We start from the raw sequence: 20,601 nt of genomic DNA on the forward strand, positions 1-20,601 counted from the left end.
AGTGGATCAACATAAGGCAAATATTTTTTTCCTCATATATATTGCACTGTGAATGTCCAACAGATTTTCTTACCATTGGAAAAGTCATTTTCTCTAACAAGCTACATTGACAGTATTTGCAGTGTGCGAAATATGAAAATTTCCACTTACCTCTCCCCAGATCTTGAATAAATAAATGACTGAACTGTAAAAACTGAGTGAAGCGTTTTTTTGAGTTTGAGTTCATTTTGACTGGTGGCTAAGATGCCACTGCCTATGCATGACTTGGTCGCCATGGAAACGATAATACAGAACATGTGCAGATGATGAATTTTAGTTATTAAAAATGTAGGGGCAGTGAGAGAGTGCAGCATGCTTTAAGCCCATGTCTAGGAGAAACATGGACCAGCCACTAAACAGTCTTTATTATCTCATTGTGCAGGTTCCACCAGCTCCTCTATGTCAGATCATTGGCTCATCCGTTTGAATGGTGATAGTAAAAGAGGAAGCATGGTCTCACGGTCTTCCACAACATGCCCTTCTTCCATCCCAGACTCCCCAGAGTCTCCCATCTTTCAAAATGTACCCTCAATGGACGAGAGAGGTGAGTCTTCCCATCCAGTTTGTTCTCGTCATTGTAAATAATGATTGCAAATACAAAAAGGATGTTCCTTGACAGAGATTTCATTATATTTCTTCACTTTTGTTGTGTTGTGGGAAAGTGTTTTCCACCATGTGGTAAATATCAAATATTGTGTAAATATCAATGTCTCTAGGTGGGTTTGAAAGCAGACCTTTCGTGCGAGGAATCCAAGGGCGTAGCGTAAGCATGAAAAGTCCCACCAAGACCAAAATGCTCCCACTGCGATGGTCCTTTGGAAACAAAGACCGCCACAAACCTGCCCAAGTTCCTGGCCAGGCTCCTGCAGAACTGGTGGAGTATTTAGAATCTGGCAGAAGGCCAAGATGCACCAAAGACCCTATTGTTGCCCTAATGAATCGACCTTCTGATAAAACAAGTGGTAAAGAAGAAGTTACGAAAAAATCCACAGCCAAATCTTCAAGCCACAGCAGCCTCGGACCTCCAGAGTTTCTCAAAATACCACAGGGTCAAGAAAAAAGTAGCTCAGAGAAAGCAATGGGCCAACAACCCAGCAGCAGACCAAGAGAAGATGGAACCTTGACCAGACGGAGCAACAGAAAATCAAAACAGGACAAATCACAGTCCAGAAACAGCTCCGGCACAGGGATCCAATCCAGTTCCAGTGGTCCAAGCAGGTGGGATGATCCAGGTGAGGAGCGACTCCATCTGGAGGAGAAACAGAGGAAGGGACCGGAGACAAAACATCACGACAATGTCTTCGCTTTTCTTAAAGGTGGTTTCATGAAGAAAGACTCGCTTCGGAGGTCTCGAGACAGTGAATCTGTGAAAAGTGGTGACACAGATTTGAAAAGCCTATCTGGAGTTTCACTCTCCAATGGGACACACAAAAAAATTTCAGAAGGTAAAGCTAATAGCACTAACCAAGCTCGTAGCAGACTTGGAGATGAATTTGCAAATGGCAAGGTGAGTCGTGGGTCATCAGACATTAAACGCTCGCAAAGTTCTTCCAATATTCAAAGCAAGGCCGATCTAAGCTTAAAGAGGACAGCATCTCTACACAGGAATGGCACGTTGGCAGCTCAGCTGCAGAATGTTCCTATGGACAGGGGCTCTCAGAACACCCTGCAACGCACACGCTATAGCACAAACTCGCTGGGCAGAAAGAAGGCAGTCCCTGAATCAAGCTTCTGAGACTTACTTCACTACACCCAAATATCACAACAGTGTAGCAAATATCTAAAAGCCCAAGTAAGAACTATGTTAAGAAAGAAAGCTTTGAAATTATGGCAGCACACTATGAAGTTGCACATACTGTACATTTGGAATAAGTGGATGATATTTTTGTTCACTTTTCTCTGCTTATATGAAGTGCCTCTGAACCAGAGCAAATGTTTATTTATTTTTTTGTCAGATTGTGTTTTGGCACTGGAAGTACATTGCACACTGGCCTCAGCACCAGGATTTTAAATTGAAAAATGATTTGCCTCAGATCTGCCACTAAATAAATTTTTCAGCTGTAAAACATTAATGTAATTGCTATATATATATATATATATATATATATATATATATATATATATATATATATATATATATATATATATATATATATAACTTTTTAGTTTCATCTTTTATGATTCTGTACTAGATTGTACTGACTGGCTGCTAACCTCTCAAGGGTTTTCATGACATTTATCAAAGATGTCAGTTCCTGCACTTTCTGTGAATTTATTACACCAATGTCTGACTTAATCGTGCTCTCAAAACACATTTGTATAAGAAAATTATTTTAGAAAATTATAAAATCTAGCAGAATCTAAAGGGATGAGATATATTTCTAATGCTCTATCACATATGTACAAGGATGGCATGTTGACAACACAATGTATTAGACAGAAACCCTTAGTAAACAATGTCATTCTGAAAAGCACAATCACAACAACCTCACCTTGTCATCAGTGGTTTAATCCATCACCTAAAACTAGTTTGAATGCAGTAAGAAGAAACTGTTTAGCTTAAAGGATAGTACACCAAAATAATTAAATTGTCATTCTTTACTCACCCTCATGTTGTTCATGTTTGACTTTTTTATTAATATACCACAAACAGAGATGTTCATGCTGCTCGTTTCCATTCATAGAAAGTTAATGGTAACCAGCAACTATCAAGCTCCAAAATGATGACACCATTAAAGGGTTAGTTCACCCAAAAATGAAAATTATGTCATTAATGACTCACCCTCATGTCGTTCCAAATCCGTAAGACCTCCGTTCATCTTCGGGAAAACAGTTTAAGATATTTTAGATTTAGTCCGAGAGCTTTCTGATCCTCCATTGAAAACGTATGTACGGTACACTGTCCATGTCCAGAAAGGACAGTATAGCATACACACAGTTTCAATGGACGGACTAGTTAGACACTGATAATACAGGTTTGAAACAACAATGTACAATGTTTTTTTCATTCCTTTAATCAAGTTCATCTGAAAATGTATGATGTGTTCAAATAACGTGATGATCTAGCAATACCAATGACTGCAAAATAAAGAAAAGCCTCAATATAACCAGTAAAGTGACCTTAAAGAGTAGAAATCTATGACACGGATTGTGTTTGGCTCTAATTGCTCGGAAAAACAGTCAGAACATGTCATATTGTCACCTTCTTATTTGGACTAATTGGGTCCATATGTCAATTAATCTGAAGAATAAGACAAGAAAAACAGTCATTTTTATGTATCCCTCTCTAGAAGCATTTCAATACTCTGAATGCAGCTCATTTAACTCTACATGCACTGCAAAGCTCATTCTTTTGCAAAATAAAACATTTTATGCATTATCAAATATTAAAATAACTTATTTTTTTCTCAGTATGATTGTGACTGAATCAAAACTCAAACATCAAACTGAATCAAAATCACACATCTGTGTGTTAAATTAATCTAACAAGTCATGGACCAAACAGAAAGTGTCCTGTTGATTATTGCACATGATATGGAATATTTACTAGCTCCTCAAACGTAAAATACTATGTTTATCTCTTTGCAATCTAGGCTCGTTAGAAATCCGTGCCTCTACCTCCATTTTTGAAAAACTCCAAAAATGTACCTATACATAATATTTACTACAGTTTCCAGCTGAAATGAACACAAGTGGAGGTAAAACACTAACTTTTATTCTGTAGACACAAATTATTATTACAGGAGCAGATTATTTATTAATAAATACTTTTTTTGTGCAGCTCCTTGCACAATATTATGTTATGACCTCAGAACCGTTTTACCACATTGCATGATTTGTAAACTAGTACTGTACTTATTGTTTGCATTATGTGACCAGTTCCATAGGTTATGCTCGATCTGGTAGTATAGTAAACTTGCTCTGTAACTCACCTGGTACAGCACTGCAAATGTGATGCAGAGCACTTCTGCAGCAAGAGAGCTCAAAGACTTAAATTACATGGCAAATGTGTCTTTGGTTTTAACAAGACTCATGGTTTTAACAATTTATTGTGAGTGGTATTATATGTCAGATGTGATAGAGCATTCACATGTAGCGCCACAAACGTTTCGATTATAAACTGTGACAATTTGTACTACAACCAGTGTAATGAAGCATTGCCAGATTCACATCCACCTGTTTGGAGGAGGATTAATCGTTAGCAGTGCTTCTCGCATTCTTGAGTGTAAGAAGCAACATAATTTAATCTGGCTGAGATGTTGCCACAGGCACATTTTTCCAGTGAACCTGGGATGCAGTAAATGCAGTAAAGTGTCAATTGCACTGTAGAATAAGATTTAATAATTGATACATTTATAGATATGCTGTTTCTATATCACATAGTTTGTATTCGTTTTTGTTGATCTGAATAAGCAAATATATGAAATGAAGGTTTGTTTGTTTCAGTGCTCAAACACCTTCTGCCTACTGTATATGTTCAGAACAAAGAACATCACTGTTTTTAGTTTTTTTTTATATTTTTATATTGCATTTTTTTTCATTACTGTGCTGTAGAATTTGTTATACCATTGTACCAGATAAGAGATAATTCAGTTTTAAAGTTTGCAGCATTAATTGAAAAAAAAAAATCAGCTTTGTTGAAATATGTGTACATTTTTGTTTCCTTCTGTCAACATCTAATCATCTCTGTTATTTTGTTGAATATGTCAAAGGGGTTATGTAAAAAGCAGCAATTACACACAGCATGTAACAGGATTTGTGTAGACATAAAGGTCTGCTCCCCAAGGGCATTTTGTTTTTTTCCACTACCATCCTTTCAAAATAATCCTGCTTTCACTATGCTTGAAATAATTATTGTACTGACAAGACAATGAATGAAGGAATTTTACCCTGAAATCTTCTCTTTTTTTTTATTTGTTTCTTTTGAGATGTTTTATATGCAACTTTTTATAAACATTTTGTAATGTCTTTGTGTGTGTGTGTGTGTGTGTGTGTGTGTGTGTGTGTGTGTGTGTGTGTGTGTTATACCAAACAAATCTATGGATAATATATTTGGGAACAGTATATGTAGGGATAGATTATATGTACAATTCAAATTATCATTGAATTATTCCACAAGGGTGCAGGATCTGCTGTCAAGATGATTATATTCAGTTTTGTGTGGACCTGTGTCTATACAATAAACATATATTTTTGTATAATTCCTGAAATTAAAAAGACATTGGTATTCACAGCACGTTTCTTAGACTCTTTTAAAAATACTAGTTTCAACATTTATGTTGATTCACATCTAAAAGTGTGTGTGTGTTTGCATACTGAATGACACTAAAACTGTCACCACTCTGTGCAGCACTTTGTGAAAAACTTTTTTTGCTTTGGCTACAATAGCTCCAGTTCCTGAGGGAGTCTTCACAGAGCATGCAAAGAGCAGCCTGATCTATTCCTCATCAGCATGCACTACCCTATTGTCTCCATCCTCAGTTTGAAGACATTGGTGTCAATGTTTCAGTATCTCTGCTGTGTCAAGTAGAAATCTAAATTCTGGTATTTTTCTGTAATCATTCACAAAGCTTGGTTTACATTATTTTGAATGCAAATTGCATCTAAGACATTTACTATGCACTTCAGAATTATATAATAATTGTTATAATATTACAAGGAATGCAAGGACAAGAAAGTGATGCTTGATTTGTCTGCCCCCTAGAAATCTGTAATTATTTCTGAGATGTTTGGGACCACTGAAAACATCCACACATACAAACTTGGATAACTGCCAAATAGCTCTTACTTTTCCTGTATAACATTCTGTAGGTGTTTTTAAAAACAGACATCAGTTCACCCCAAAATGAAAGTTCTGTCATCATCCTCATGTTACAAATTTATATGTTATATATAAATCTATATCTTAGTTTCTTCTAAAGAATATGAAAGAGCAGGTTAGATAGAATGTTAGAGACTGATCATTTCAGTCACCGTTCACATTCATTACAGCTCTTTTCCACATAATGAAGGTCAATTGTGTGGCGAGAAACGGTCAATAGACAGTTGTCCACAGTGTCGATGCAAGGAGCAGATCAAGCACAGAAGTCACTTTCAAAATGAGAAGGTTTCTGTCGGTAAGTACAATGAATTAAATCTATTTAAGGAACTTATTTTTTTCCATAGCAACAGTAAATGTGACTGCACTTTGAGGCGGTCATTCTGCTTGACATTTCATTTTGTATTTAATGGAAACACATAAGTCATTTTTACAGGTTAGAAACAACATGAGGGTGATTAGATGAAACTTTCATCAAAAATGTCCATCTTTGATATTTCATCCATCTCTGTTTACAGCATTGCTACATTTAAAGGACAAAAAATAGGATCATATGAGACATACAATAGATTGCTAATTTAAACATATTATTTAATATTTACTGCAATTGTTTCCTTGGCCATCAGCTCCTAATAAGGTGAAACAGAGATTTGAGGGTGAAGCTTATAAACTTTGATGACGTTCATGATGTAAAAAAGGGAGTCATGACGACAGAGTTGGGGATCCAAAAGCAAGGCTTTATTTCATAGAGCATAGTCTGAACAGGCAGGGTCAAACACAAGCAAACAATAACGTCCACAAGCAAAAGAGTAATCCACAAGATAGGCAAAGGTCACGGCCAGCAGCAATAAATCAAAAACAAGGTAACAGTCGATGAATCAAAAAACGAGAAAGGCAAAATCTCAGAAACTGGGAAAGGGGCTAAACATTCAATCACCAGCGAAGATGTGTGCATGCTATTCATATAGTCCTACTAATATGAGGCAACTGTGAACTGGTAATGAGTGCTGATGAGTCCGGACAAATGATTATGGGAAATGGAGTCCTGAGTGAATAGCAAGTTACAGAATGGACTGTACGAATAGGATACCCTTGAGTAAAGGTAAATTCATAATGCACACATGAATTATCAGTTAAAACTTTGAATTCTATTAATTTAAATTTATGTATTTCTTTTTCTTTTTTTGCTTTATTATGATATTACAATGCACTCCACTATTATTGTCACCCTTGGTAAATACGAGCAAATGTGGCTGTGAAAATAAATCTGCGTTTATCCTTTGATTCTTTCATTCATAAAATTCACAAAATTGTAACATATCACTAAGTAAACTAATTGAAAGTGGGGAGAAAATCTCATGATGAAATAATTGTTTTTCTCCAATGAATGTTGGCAACAATTATTATCACTCCTATAAATTATTTTGAGTAAAATATATTTTTTTAAATATCAATTACCATTGATATTTACATTTTCTAGCACACCAGGTGACTAGAAGCATGTCATTGTCCAGACATGGCTTTCTGTTCCATAGGGCTATACATATGAGGAACACAAAGGCCAAATACACATTAAACATCCATCACAAGAAGTAAAACCAAAAAATGTAGTTCTGATGTACAGAACAAGATTATTGAGCTACACAAAATAGAAAGTAGCTGTAAGAAAAGAGCTAAAGCATTGAAAATCCAAATTTCCACGATTAGAGCAATAATTAAGGTGTTCCAAACAACCAAAGATTTTACAAATCTGCCTGGAAGTGGACATGTGTCTATATCAACCTAGTGCACAGTGAGGAGGAGAGTTTGGGTGGCTAAAGACTCTTCAACTATCAAAGCTGGAGAATTGCAGAGATTAGTTGAGACTTGGGGTCTAAAAATAATCAAAGAACCCCTACATTACCACATGTTGTTCAGGAGGGTTTCAAGGAAAAATTATCCTTGCTCATCCAAAAAAAAAAAAAAAAAAAACATCATATTCAGTTGTCAGACACTACAGGAACTTCAAATGGCACTGGCTTCTATGTTCAGACAAAACAAAAAGAGCTTTTGAGAAGCAAACCTACCAGATGGGTTCAGTACAAACAGGGATAAAAGAACCCCATGTCCAGGGTAAAATATACGGCCAGAGGTCCTACTGTAGATGTCATTTTCAGATACATGGCATAATGTATTCAATCAGATACCAAAAGATAAAAAATCTAAACCTGACTGCCTCCATTAGAAATCTTCTAGTGGGCTGTGGTAGGCTCTTCCACAACAAATGTTAAAATCAGCACAATAATGGGTCACTGAACACAAAGCAAGGAAGTCGTGGCCTAGTGGTCAGAGAGTTTTACTCCTAACCCTAGGGTTCTGGGTTCGAATCTTGGGCCGGCAATACCATGACTTAGGTGCCCTTGAGCAAGACACCGAACCCTCAACTGCTCAAGGACACCTAAGTCATGGTATTGCCGGCCCAAGTTTCGAACCCACAACCCTAGGGTTAAGAGTCAAACTCCCTGGTGTGTGATCACTGCTGTGTGTGTCAAATTGTGATTTTGTTATTTAATTTAGCCTGTCGGTTAATGACATGACACTACTATGTCATTATTCATTCATGAATTAAAAAAATATCAGTGTGACTTGAATAGACTATAATGAATATGGTTTTAATTTCTGAATTATAATTCATTTTAATACTTATCAAAATAGGTCAGAAATGTCAGGGCAATACAATTGTCTGAAATCACAATGAAGAAAAAAATTGTCTGATGAATAACATTTTGAAAATTAAAACCTTAAAAAGTAGGTTGGTATACATTTATTTTTATCTATTTTTATCTAATATATATTTTAACATCATAACCAAATGGCTTCGGTGCTTAAACTGTTAACATTTGAAAATCTATTTTATTGTTTACTTTGGTGTTTGGAGTATCACTTACTCATCCCAGGCGATAAAGTTGTGACAGAAATTAACAATTCAGTTCACAATCACGTATTCAAGATGTGAGGAAAATATGCTATTACCTTTTACTTCCTGGTTATACCGCATGACACACAGTCCTTAAATGTAAACCTTTATTGTGAATGGTATGAATGTTTTTAAAAACCATTTGCAACATGAATAGTCAGAGTGCATTTATTCACTGATCGTCCTCCCTATTTTTTTCCCTAATATTGTTTTGTTACCTGTTATGGATTAACAACTGATTACAGAGTGCACCTGTATGTGCACTACAGAATTTATGGAGTGAAGTGTGATTATAGTAAAGAATGCATTTGCTTTTAAGATAAAAGGCCTCTCAAAAGCCATATTAATGACTATCGCAGGAATATTTGTAATGATAAATTGATATTTTAGAATTGCTGAAGTGTCTACAGCCTTTTAGCGGCAAAATACAACTTTTACTTAAAGTAAAAGGCTGGTACTACAAATGATATAACCTATGTGTGTGTGTGTTTACAACTTGTTGTACATGGTTATACCTAGTGGAAGAAATTTATCTGTTCCTCTATGGACTTCGGCAGTTAAGGTTATTTTAATGACATCTGGTATATAAAGGGCAATGTATAGAGAACAGGTACGTTTGTTACCATGAGACTGTCTGTTGTTATGACAAAATGTTATGTATTCATCGTCTCATACTGCTGATGATTTACCAATATTTCTCATAAATAAAACAAGAACCATCGGCAACCAATTCTCCACACCACAAACTAACAAAAACTTCATAACATAGCATTAATGTGAGTGAAATATTTAATTTAAATGTTTATATCAACATGAAAACAGAGCTTAAAATCATTGTTTTTACTTCATTAATTTTCTCACTCCAGGAAAAAGAGCTTGTTTGCATGTGCGCAAATTTTCTAGTCAATTTTTTTTTATTATAAATCACTACTTTCGTGTAAGTGTCATACGCTTTTTTCGACTGACTGGTTTTGTGCATATGCAACAGTTATAACTGAGGCCCCAGATGATCCGACAGTAGCTCTTCTGACAGACATTATCTCACCACCTATCTCTCAAGTTGACCATTGACACTCCTAATTGAGATTGTAGACAGAGTATTAATGGTCAATTTGGTGGTGGTAATGCACTAATAAGTCAGCTATCCGCTGTAAAGCAAGAAGACAAAGATGCCTCACCCGCCTGCTGCTGAGAATCCGCATAACAGGACATGCTCAGGAGAGTTCTAACTGTTCAAACATTGCGTGAATCAAAGGTAAAAAAAATAAAAAAAAAAAATAAGAAAACATAAATACTGTTCAGTTTCTTGTAGAGACCGATCGTTTTGTGTCTTTACACATCAATGTATCGTCACGAGCCGCAGGGTTTAATATGGTTTTGTTTGTGTATTTTTTTTTTTACGTTTTAGCCATGTTTACCCATCCACTTACATAATAAGTCAAGTCAAGTCAAGACACCGTTTTTTCTATAGCGCTTTTAACAATATAGATTGTAACAAAGCAACTGAGCAGAATTGAACATGAAAATAGTTATGTCAGTAAAGCAAAAAGGCAGTTCATCATTGAATTCAAGAATATCATCATCCAGCTCAGTTCAGTTTTAAATGGTATCTGTGCAATCAAGTCAAACGAAATCGCTGGTAATTAAGTGTCCCCCACTAAGCAAGCCTGAAGCGACAGCAGCAAGGAACCAAAACTCAATCGGTGTAAGAAAAGAGAAAAAACCTTGGGAGAAACCAGGTTCAGTTGAGGACCAGTTCTCCTCTGGCCAGATGAAACCCACAGTTCAATTCCAGGCTCTTCATCATCAAGATACCTCTTCATTCACTGCAACAAATTGATGGTGGTCAGATTTGAACCATGCTAATGCACTTCCATTAATGCAGTAGCACTAAGAGAGAGATACAACGACAATCAGATAATAAGAGCAGGTAATTTGTAACTCTAAGGAGAGCAGTCTCAGTACTGTGATATGGTCTAATTCCTGACTGGAAATCCTCACAGATACCATTTTTCTCTAAGAAGGAATATAATTGTGAGGATACCACCTTTTCTAGTATCTTGGACAGAAAAGGAAGATTCGAGATCGGTCTGTAGTTAACTAGTTCTTTGGGGTCTAGTTGTGTTTTTTTAAAGAGAGGCTTAATAACAGCCAGTTTGAAGGTTTTGGGAACATATCCTAATGAGAATGACAAATTAATAATAGAAAGAAGAGGATCTATGACTTCTGGAAGCATCTCTTTTAGGAGCTTAGATAGAATAGGGCAGGGTTATTCAAATCTTGCCCTGGAGGGCCAGTACACTGCAGAGTTTAGCTCCAACCCTGATCAAACAAACCTGAGCCTGTTAATCAGTGTCTTTGGGATCATTAGAAAATCACAGGTAGGTGAGGTTGATCATGGTTGGAGCTAAACTCTGCAGTTTACTGGCCCTCCAGGGCGAGATTTGAATAACCCTGCAATAGGGTCTAACATACATGTTGTTGGTTTAGATCAGGGATCCTCAAATCTGGAACCTCGAGGTCCACTTTCCTGCAGAGTTTAGCACTAACCCTAATAAAACACACCAGAGCATGCTAATCAGTGTCAATCAGTGTCTTTGGGATCATTCGAAAATGGCAAACAGGTGACTTTAATCAGGGTTGGAGCTAAACTCTGCAGTGCATTGGACCTCCAGGGTAAGATTTGAGGAAAGGGGGTTTAGATGATTTAACAAGTTTATACAATTCCTCCTCCCCCATAGTAGAGAATGAGTTTAACTGTTCCTCATGGGATCTGTAGCACACTGTCTGATGTGATACTGTAGCTGACAGCTGCATGGTAACAATTTTATCTCTAATAATATCGATCTTGGAAGTAAAATAGTTCATGAAGTCATTACTGCTGTGCTGTTGGGAAATGTCAACACCTGTTCATGCTTTATTTTTTTTCATTAGTTTAGCCAATGAACTGAATAAATACCTGGGCTTATGTTTGTTTTCTTCTAAAAGAGATGAAAAATTGTCAAATCTAGCAGTTTTTAATGCTTTCTGTAGGATAGTGGTAGGATATAGGTAGTGTACTTTTCCGCCAAGCGATACAAAATACCTCTAGTTTTGTTTTCTTCCAGTTGCACTCCATTTTCCGGGCTGCTCCTTTTGAGGTGCGAGTGTGCTCATTATACCACAGTGTCAGATTGTTTTTCTTTATCGTCCATAAGCATAAAGGAGTAACATAAAATGCTAGAAAAGAGAGAGTCCATTGTTTCTGTTATATCATCAAGTTGTTCTGAGTTTTTGGAAATGCTAAGGAATTGAGATAAATCAGGAAGAATAGTTACAAAGCAGTCTTTTGTGGTAGAAGTGATGGTTCTAACAGTTTTAGTTCTATCACGTTTACACAAGACTAGATAATGATATGTGATATCATAACTTGGCAAACACACATTCATAGATATTTTTTTTTTCTGTATATTAGTAACGGCTCCCTGATGCCCGCAATTAATGCAGCATAATTACCAAACGATATAATTGTGAGTGAAAGCATTGACATTTTTTTTCTCGTATATCTTGTATTTATTCCTATTATGGATGCCGTTGTACACGTCATTACCTTTCTGAATACCGGATTCTGATTCGGGCACATCCCTTAGAAGATTTCCTAATAGAGCAGACTGCACAGCTCCTTGTCCAAGCCCTTGTTCTCTCCAGACTGGACTATTGTGTTGCTCTCTTAGTGGGACTTTTTGCATGTACTATCAAGCCTCTGCAACTGATTCAGAATGCAGCAACCAGAGTGGTCTTCAGAGAGCCCAAGGAATGCTCACGTAACACCTCTCTTCATCAGTTTGCACAGGCTTTCAATAACCGCTCGCATCGAATTCATGGTACTGATGCAAGGCAACCACTGGCACTGCAACAATATACCTAAACTGGCTACTTCAGTCCAACGCGCCCTCCAGAAGCTTGTGTTCTGCAAGAGCCATCCCAAAAAAGCAAAAAATAATTCTCACTGACCTTTTCCTGGACTGCCCCCAGCTGGTGGAACGACCTGCCCATCCCAGTCTGAGCAGTCTTTTGCCATTTTCAAAAAACATCTTAAGACATATTTTTCGCCATCACCTGACCTATTAATACTAGCATTAGCAATTCTATTCTACTCGTTTTGGTCTAATATATATATATATATATATATATATATACCTTACTATGTGAACTGTGCTAAACTAACTGAGACTTGTCACAATACTTGTATATTATTGCTCTCTCACTGTTCTGATTGCTTCTACTTTGTAAGCTGCTTTGGATAAAAGCGTCTCCTAAATGACTAAATGTAGATTTAAATGTATTCATCTCTTACACATTAAGTTTCTTAATGTTTGAGTTTCTTTTTATGACTATAAGGATCTTTCTGTTTACACAAAACACCAAGACACGAATGTCATTTTCTCAAAGGGAATTTCAAGAAACCTTGAACCAAAACAAAAAAACCTCAAGCTGAATCACAACATTACAAAATTATATTTGTAGCTTCAAAAAGACAAACACTTATTTTTTGAACACGTGTCTTTTATAAGGGAATGTGGTACTTGTACAATTATGATTCTGAAGGACATAGTAAAAATATATCTATCTATTATTGTCACAAAAGCAAAATATCAGTAGTCGGTACAAATTTGAGGGAAAATTCTCATTGCCATTTTTTTTTTATTAAACTAGCATTACTTTTTAAGTACACATTCTCAAGTGATTCAAGACAAGCAAACAATCTACAATATAACAGATCAAAGTACATACAACAGAAAAAAAGTACATTTGATTGATATTAATGGCATAACAGAGAGTGTCAATTTTTTATCTGGGATTAAATAATGAAATTGTATGTTTTACAGTATATTGATTGTTTCACCGAAAAAAGAAAAAAATAGTAATATAAATTATATCTTATATTAATGCTTAACAACATATGGCAAGTTTTTTTTTACATTTTTTTATTTTTTATTTGTGTGTGATTTAAAAACACTGGCTTTCGACTCTTATATACCAAGGGTGTCTGTCAAAACAACAATCACCACAATAAAATTTCAAGCACATACTCAACACTTACATGTAACTGTCTCACTACAAAGAAAAAAAAGAAAAGAAAAAAACACACACACAACTTACATAACTTGCAGTGATATTTCAGTGGATCAAATAACACAATTTCACACATATTTACATTCACAGATTTTTTTTTCAGTATTCATCCTTATGGGATGATGTATAAAAACATAATGCAAATACATAAAGAAAATGCATATACATGCATATCACACATGACAAAATATTGATCTCTTGTTTCATCTCGTTTTTTTTCCTTTCTTTTTTTAATATTTATTTTATTTTCTTTAATCAACATTATATACAGTAATGCAGCAGGATGTTGTTTTAATGACATGCAGCTGCATTTGTTTTGTGTTCTTTCAGTGATGGTTACTGTCATCTGTCAGCATGTAAAAGCACAGCTGCTCAAAGTTTCTTCACCCTGACTGTTCCATTTGACTGTCAGTCATTCTATTGTTCTTGGCATTTCTTTGCTTGTCATAAGCCTAAATATATATCTTTGCCACTGGACCAAGAATTACTCAATTAAATACTTACACTTCAGCTTTTAATCATCTGAAATAACCATAGTATTCTTAAAATTAGGTTATGTTAATGAAAAAAAAAAACCTTAGTATTTTACTCTGAGGTGTTAGCAGGAATATGTCTTTGGCATTCTGCAGTCAGACGGAGGGACACAGTGGCCTCTGTGCTGCTCGGGTTGACCCGGAAGTGATTGTGTGCAGGCTGGATAGCCACTATAAACTGACGTTTAAAGGTCTTACTCAGAATTATATAAAGAAAAGGGTTGATGCAGCTGTTAGCATAACCCATGCTAATAGCAACGTGATAGGTATAATAAAAAGAGGCACTGGGTTTCTGTATTCCCAGATGGACAAGCTGAAGGATGTAGTATGGAGCCCAACAGATGAAAAAAACCAAACAGATGGCCACAGCCATCCGAGTCACACTTTTAGTGCGCACCTGTTGGTTCCTTGGTGGAAGAGGTGCCACTGAGGTAGACATGTGCTTCAAGATTTTAAAGAACGCCACACAGATAATCATGAGCGGAAGGGCGAACGCCAGCACAAACTGGTAGATAGTGAACCAGCAGATGTTGATGGATGGATTTGGAAGCAGGAGAGCACATCCCACCTGGCCGTTGTGGAGAGGCATCAAGCCAGTGTACATTAAGACAGGAGTAATGGAGATGAGAGAAAGCACCCACACCATCCCCACCACACCACCGGCGACACAGGTTGTCCGGATGTGGTTAAAGCGGAACGGGTGGACAGTAGCCACGTACCGGTCCAAGGTCATAACTGTGAGAATGTAGGTGCTCACTGTCTGGCTGTTCGAATCTAGGGCAGAGATGACTTTGCACATAGTGGCTCCGAAACACCAAGATCCGTTGCCCAAGAGCTGGTGAATTAGAAAAGGCATGCCGAGGAGGAAAAGCAAATCCACAATAGAGAGACTGAATATGAAAATGTCTGGTACTGTTTGTTTAGCCTGGCATTTGGTCTTTTTAATGATGGTGTAGATGACAATAGAATTTCCAATGATGCCCAAAAAACATATGGTCCCAAAAATACTGGGCAAGATGGCATTTCCATTCTGATCCCCCATGGTCACTAAACACACAATGAAATCACACATAAGAACGATATCCATATGTGGTGTGTGTGCGTTTATTATACATAAAAAAACATACTTAAAGGAGATTAGTGTTGACATGGTGTAGAGCATTTATTAAACAGCTTTTTGTTAATTCTTATGCAAATTAAATAATTTTCATGCAGCTGTTATGGTGATAAATTTAAAAGAAATGGTAGCCACACTTAAAAATAAAGGTGTTTCATGATGCCATAGAAGAACCTTTTTGTTTAAATGGTTCCATAAAGAAACTTTAACATCTAAATATCCTTTCTGTTTCACAAGAGTTTCTTTTTAGCAAAAGAAGATTCTTCAGATTATAAAAAGGTAAGAAAGAGATGGTTCTTTAAAGTACCTTTGACTGAATGGTTCTTTGTGGTATCAAAAATCTTCTTTTATGGCATTGAATGCACATAATAAAAGAAAGAAAGAAAGAAAGAAAGAAAGAAAGAAAGAAAGAAAGAAAGAAAGAAAGAAAGAAAGACTGCATTCATACCATATAACATAATTAGTTATATAATAATAATAATAATAATAATAATAATAATAATAATAATAACTTTTCCTTAAAACAGTTCGTGAAGTAGCTTATGACATATAGCTGATTTGCTCTAAACCAAACCGGATTTCCATCTTCACTTCCACAATATGGTTTCCTTGAAATATGCCTACCTGGTATAAGTCCCGACGAGTTAAAGAGAAGCAAAGACGAGTTTTCGGAATCTTCAGAAATATCCATGTTGAATATTGTGAAAGAAATGCCGTATCTTCATTTTCCCTTTGCAGACAAAGCAGCAAATAACTTCAAGTCTCACAGTGAAAGTCACACCTTTGTTACCGTATGGTAGCATAACTCTATACACAATTTCCACCGTACTCATTACATACCTTATCGATTCATGCAATGAATAATAATAATAAAAATATTAATAAAAAATTTGGCTTTACAAATAGGCTATCAGATTTATTTAGGCTACAACGCGGAAAACTTGTTTGAAGACGCACGAGATGAAGAGCAGCAGCATCCACAAGTCTCAGTGTTTCTGCAGAGATGGGTAACACTCACTGTCCTTAGACACCAGATGACACCTCCAGTTATGAAATGGCAACTGCACCTATACATAAGGGCATCACTATTTCGTCTTATTTTTTTTAGGTTTGCAGTTGTTCAGATATTGATGCGAGTCTTGTGTGGGTCTGTTTGTGTTTCCTAACTACTGCACCAACCCAACAAGAGTTGATGTGGATTATTACTCAAATGTACTGTAAATTGGGTTCTGCAGCCAGAAATTTATCTGAATTATGAGGTCCAGCAATGTCACTATTTATCCACTAGATGCCACTACGTTCATCTGTGTGTCATGCTGCATTATTCTCATAGAGAACTGGAAAAACCATTCTCTTCTGTTTTCTTGCAGTACCGATCTGTACTGCAGTTTTCAAGGCGAGATTAAAAGGTTTAGATAAGAGGATAAGCGCATTTGACTCAAATTTCTGATCTATGGTGCACTGTTGATAGCTTCACTGTTAATTCAGTGTGTGAACTTTATGTTTGGACCTTTCCATCTTTGCGGACCGTAACACGAAGGAAGCGGAAATTAACTACCCGCTTGCTTTTCCCGGAGCTAACGTTACTCCGGAGTCAGGAAAATTAACTGCAAACGTAAGCCCTATAAACATGATTTTACTGTTGTTAAAATCCGGTATTTCTATGTAACGTTAGTTCTTTATTTCACTGCGTAAGAGGGGTCGGACAGGGAGACGGTCTGCAGTAAGTGTTTTTCCTTATCTAATCAGCAGATAGTTGCATTGTAACTAATGTTCGACTCCTTTTCAGTCAGATTGGTAAAACAAAATAATAATTGTAAGATTAGATTTAGGAAAAATAAAAATTGCGAAGGAAATTCTAGTGGTGTTTGTATATGCTTCACAAGGTTTAAAAGTTTGGTATCAAAACAAATCGCATCTTCACCATAACAGCATTATCATAAACTAATCCGTTCTTCTAACCCAAACTATTTACATACGGAACTGTAGACGAACTATATTGCTCCTATCATAATCAACGAAGCTGTCTAAAAGTCGACGTAACTGACATCCTGGGCTACTTGAATTAAGTTAGGACGAGCTGCCCGGAGGTCAGTCTTCGTTGCATGTTTGTAGTGTATTGACTGCATCATTATAACAGCAAAGTGCTAGAATGTTGCATCACTAGCTGAGTCGAATAGTGGAATGAGCAAATCTTTTAGGTGAATCGTTCTATGGCAAGCCAGTTTAACATTTAATACACAAACTGCTCTAATTTACTGTTCTAGTCCTTTTTATTTTAAGACACTACTATCTTTTCCATTAAGTAAAAGTACTAACTATTAATAGTCATTACTACTGATTATTTTTTAGGTACTAGTGTCTTTTGTAAAGTTACAAGCACTTATGGAGTATATTTTGATTAGGTACTACTGCTTATTCATTAGGTACTAGTGCTTTTTCATTAGATACTAGTACTTATTTCAATAGTGAAAAACATCTATGGGGATCCATCATTGAGATATCAATATCTCAATATCTTCAGGCTAAAAATCATAACTTTCTGAGGTAAACATTTGCAAATCATTATGTTTTTTCTCCATTGTAGAGAAGTGTATTTTTTTATTTTTTTTTGTATATTATGGTGAAATAGCTTTATTACAAAAGGAATGTTGCTTATTTTGTTTAATGTTTTAAAATATTTGGCCAAATTGTGCAGCGCTACAAGTACAGCAAACTTTTATTATTATTATTATTATTATTATTATTATTATTTTTCATTTTTGTCATTTAAAAAAAGAAACATTTGTTTGCAAACTATAAGGTTTGAATTTTGTGTTCCCTGTACAGAACCTTAATGTATAAACATTCTGTGTCTGTAGCACCAGTGCTATATGCAAAGAAGGTAACGAACTAGCTCTGATATGATATTTATTGTTTTTTACTACAGGAAAAAGAGGAAAATAATAGATAATAAAACTGTTGTCTTATCTCCATCGTGTCTCCAGAGGTCACTCTTAAAGTGACCAACAAACACATTAGGCTACTATGTTTACACTGTACTGTGTTTACAGTGTTTACAAAACTTAAAAAAATAAGTTGTCAATGTGCTTGTGTACTAGTGCTGTGTTCGATACATCAATATAGATGACGTATCATCACAGAGATTTTCACGTCTCCCTTCATTATCTTCTAATGCGACCACGCCCCCGTGCTGAACGCGCTATTCGAATTTTAATGTTTTACTGAAGCGCGCGGCTTGAGTACACCCACACAACAGAAGACAACGCAGGGAGACTGTTTAATTATTTTTTTATTTTACTGTTTGCTTTGCGATGAGAGGAATAAGACATAATTCACCCCAAAAAGTTGTGATGTGGTTGAGGATTTAAGATTTGGATTTCCTCAGAAAATCCTCAGAATGTTATTGACGTAATGCACGTCATTGATGACATGCGCAACTAGATGTTCGAATAGTTCGAAAAGTGTTTTATCTAGAGGGAATATTCGAACGTCATGTTTGAGCAATTTTGACAGCCCTACTGGCTACAGAGGAACACAACTGGGTTGCCTGATATAAAGAGACGTAATCCCTGAAAAAGAGCTTCTCAGTTGTGCAATACGGAAATTTCTGCCAAGTGTTACTTTTCTTTGTCAACCTGGCACGCGATCTCTCTTCACTTTAAACGTGCTTGCTTTATGAAAACACCAGTTAGCTTTCAGTTTAGCGATCTCCACTTATTATATTGTTATCAAGTGTTTATTTACCCAAGCAAGACAGAGATAGAGGGGCTGTGAATGTATGAATAACCACAATTTTGCCATGTTTTTCTAATAACGGTGAAGCTGTGGCTTTAATTCCTTTAGAAACAATGTTGTGACCAGCTCCTTGTTGAGAAAGATAATGTAGCTCTTGAGCGATTAAGCTATTTCATTTAGCAGCACTAAAAAGTTTGTTCCCTAATGTCTGACGCACCGTGATCTGAGAGTGACTGAACGTGTGCAGTAGATACAGAAGCGCATTAGTTTAGAACTTATTTGTAGTTTACTTCTTATTTGTATTTTATTTTTAAAATGTATATGATGATTTTAAATATATCAATACGAGTACATTAGAATGTAAATGTATTAGAACTAGTACATTCTAATGTTGTGACTGGTGGGGAGAGCCCAATGTAAACATGAAACATATGCCATTACCTGTTTTGTTATGTGGTACAGTTATGGAGGCCCTTCATAATGCAGAGGTCAACTTATAGTTAGCACTGGCCCTAAAGTATGCAGGGTTTCATAACCATATGTTATACAAAATTCTTCTGAGGTAAAATCCAGTGCAGTCATGTATCTGTTACTTCATGGACTTTCTGTTCCTTTTATGTTTCCTTATTTTGGTCATGTCCCGTATTTTGTTTGGTTAATTGATTCATCCCCACCTGTTCTCCATTCCCCAGATTACCTCCATTGTGTTTAAAACCCTGTTTGTTTAGTTCTTCCCTGTCCGCGATTGTCTATGTTACCTCTGTTGAAGTTATTGATGTTCATTAAACTCCTCTTTTGATTTATTATCCTCCTCGCACGTCTGACTCTCACGCCTGCATACACAGTTTGTAACATTATCGTGATACGTATCGTATCTTGCCCTATGTATCGTGATACGTATCGTATTGTAACTTGGCTGGTGATACACAGCCCTATTGTGTACAAATTATTTAGTTTTTTTCTACATGGTTTTCTCAAAAAAGTATATCCGTCTCCTTGTTTTCGTTTCCTGTCTAAGCTCCTCCTATATATTGTTGCCTCATTAATATTGTGATAACCATACTGGGCAGAAATGCAAATTTTAAAACTTGTGTCTATTAAGTTCCGGATATCTTGGGGCTAAAAGGCTGAAATTAAGCTTTTTAATGAATAAGAATTAGTATATAATGAAAAAGTACTAGTAATTTAAAAAAAACACACACTAGTACCTAAAGAATAAACACTGGTAGCTAAATAATTATTAGCTAATAAGAACTATAGTACTTATATGGAAAATATACTAGTA

General features: G+C 36.0%; 3 protein-coding genes across 5 annotated transcripts in view; 2 read left to right on the forward strand and 1 right to left on the reverse strand.

Moving 5' to 3' along the window:
- Positions 1 to 2,117, forward strand: part of usp43a (ubiquitin specific peptidase 43a) — a 106,798-nt gene extending 104,681 nt beyond the window's left edge. The window contains exons 14-15 of the mRNA XM_026263001.1: positions 422 to 583; positions 756 to 2,117. Of these exons, the coding sequence (XP_026118786.1) occupies positions 422 to 583; positions 756 to 1,774 (1,181 nt within the window). The 3' untranslated portion in view covers positions 1,775 to 2,117. The remainder of the gene's footprint in view (positions 1 to 421; positions 584 to 755) is intronic.
- A 12,204-nt stretch (positions 2,118 to 14,321) lies between these two features.
- On the reverse strand, positions 14,322 to 16,299 carry mchr1a (melanin-concentrating hormone receptor 1a). Its single transcript, XM_026255777.1, has 2 exons — positions 16,203 to 16,299; positions 14,322 to 15,508 (listed from the first exon to the last, which is right to left on the reverse strand). The coding sequence occupies exons 1-2, from the start codon at positions 16,267 to 16,269 to the stop codon at positions 14,514 to 14,516; spliced, it is 1,062 nt and encodes a 353-aa protein (XP_026111562.1). The 5' UTR covers positions 16,270 to 16,299; the 3' UTR covers positions 14,322 to 14,513.
- Positions 16,300 to 16,881: 582 nt separating this feature from the next.
- Positions 16,882 to 20,601, forward strand: part of grb2a (growth factor receptor-bound protein 2a) — a 50,414-nt gene continuing 46,694 nt past the window's right edge. The window contains exons 1-2 of one of the 3 annotated variants that reach the window (XM_026263006.1): positions 16,890 to 17,193; positions 17,275 to 17,301. The gene's annotated coding sequence lies outside the window, so the exon portion shown is untranslated. Of the gene's footprint in view, positions 17,302 to 20,601 lie in introns of all 3 variants that reach the window. The other 2 variants (XM_026263007.1, XM_026263005.1) reach the window with 2 other exon arrangements.

The sequence above is a fragment of the Carassius auratus genome, chromosome 6, assembly GCF_003368295.1.
Source record: "Carassius auratus strain Wakin chromosome 6, ASM336829v1, whole genome shotgun sequence".
In the NCBI taxonomy this organism is placed as follows: domain Eukaryota; kingdom Metazoa; phylum Chordata; class Actinopteri; order Cypriniformes; family Cyprinidae; genus Carassius; species Carassius auratus.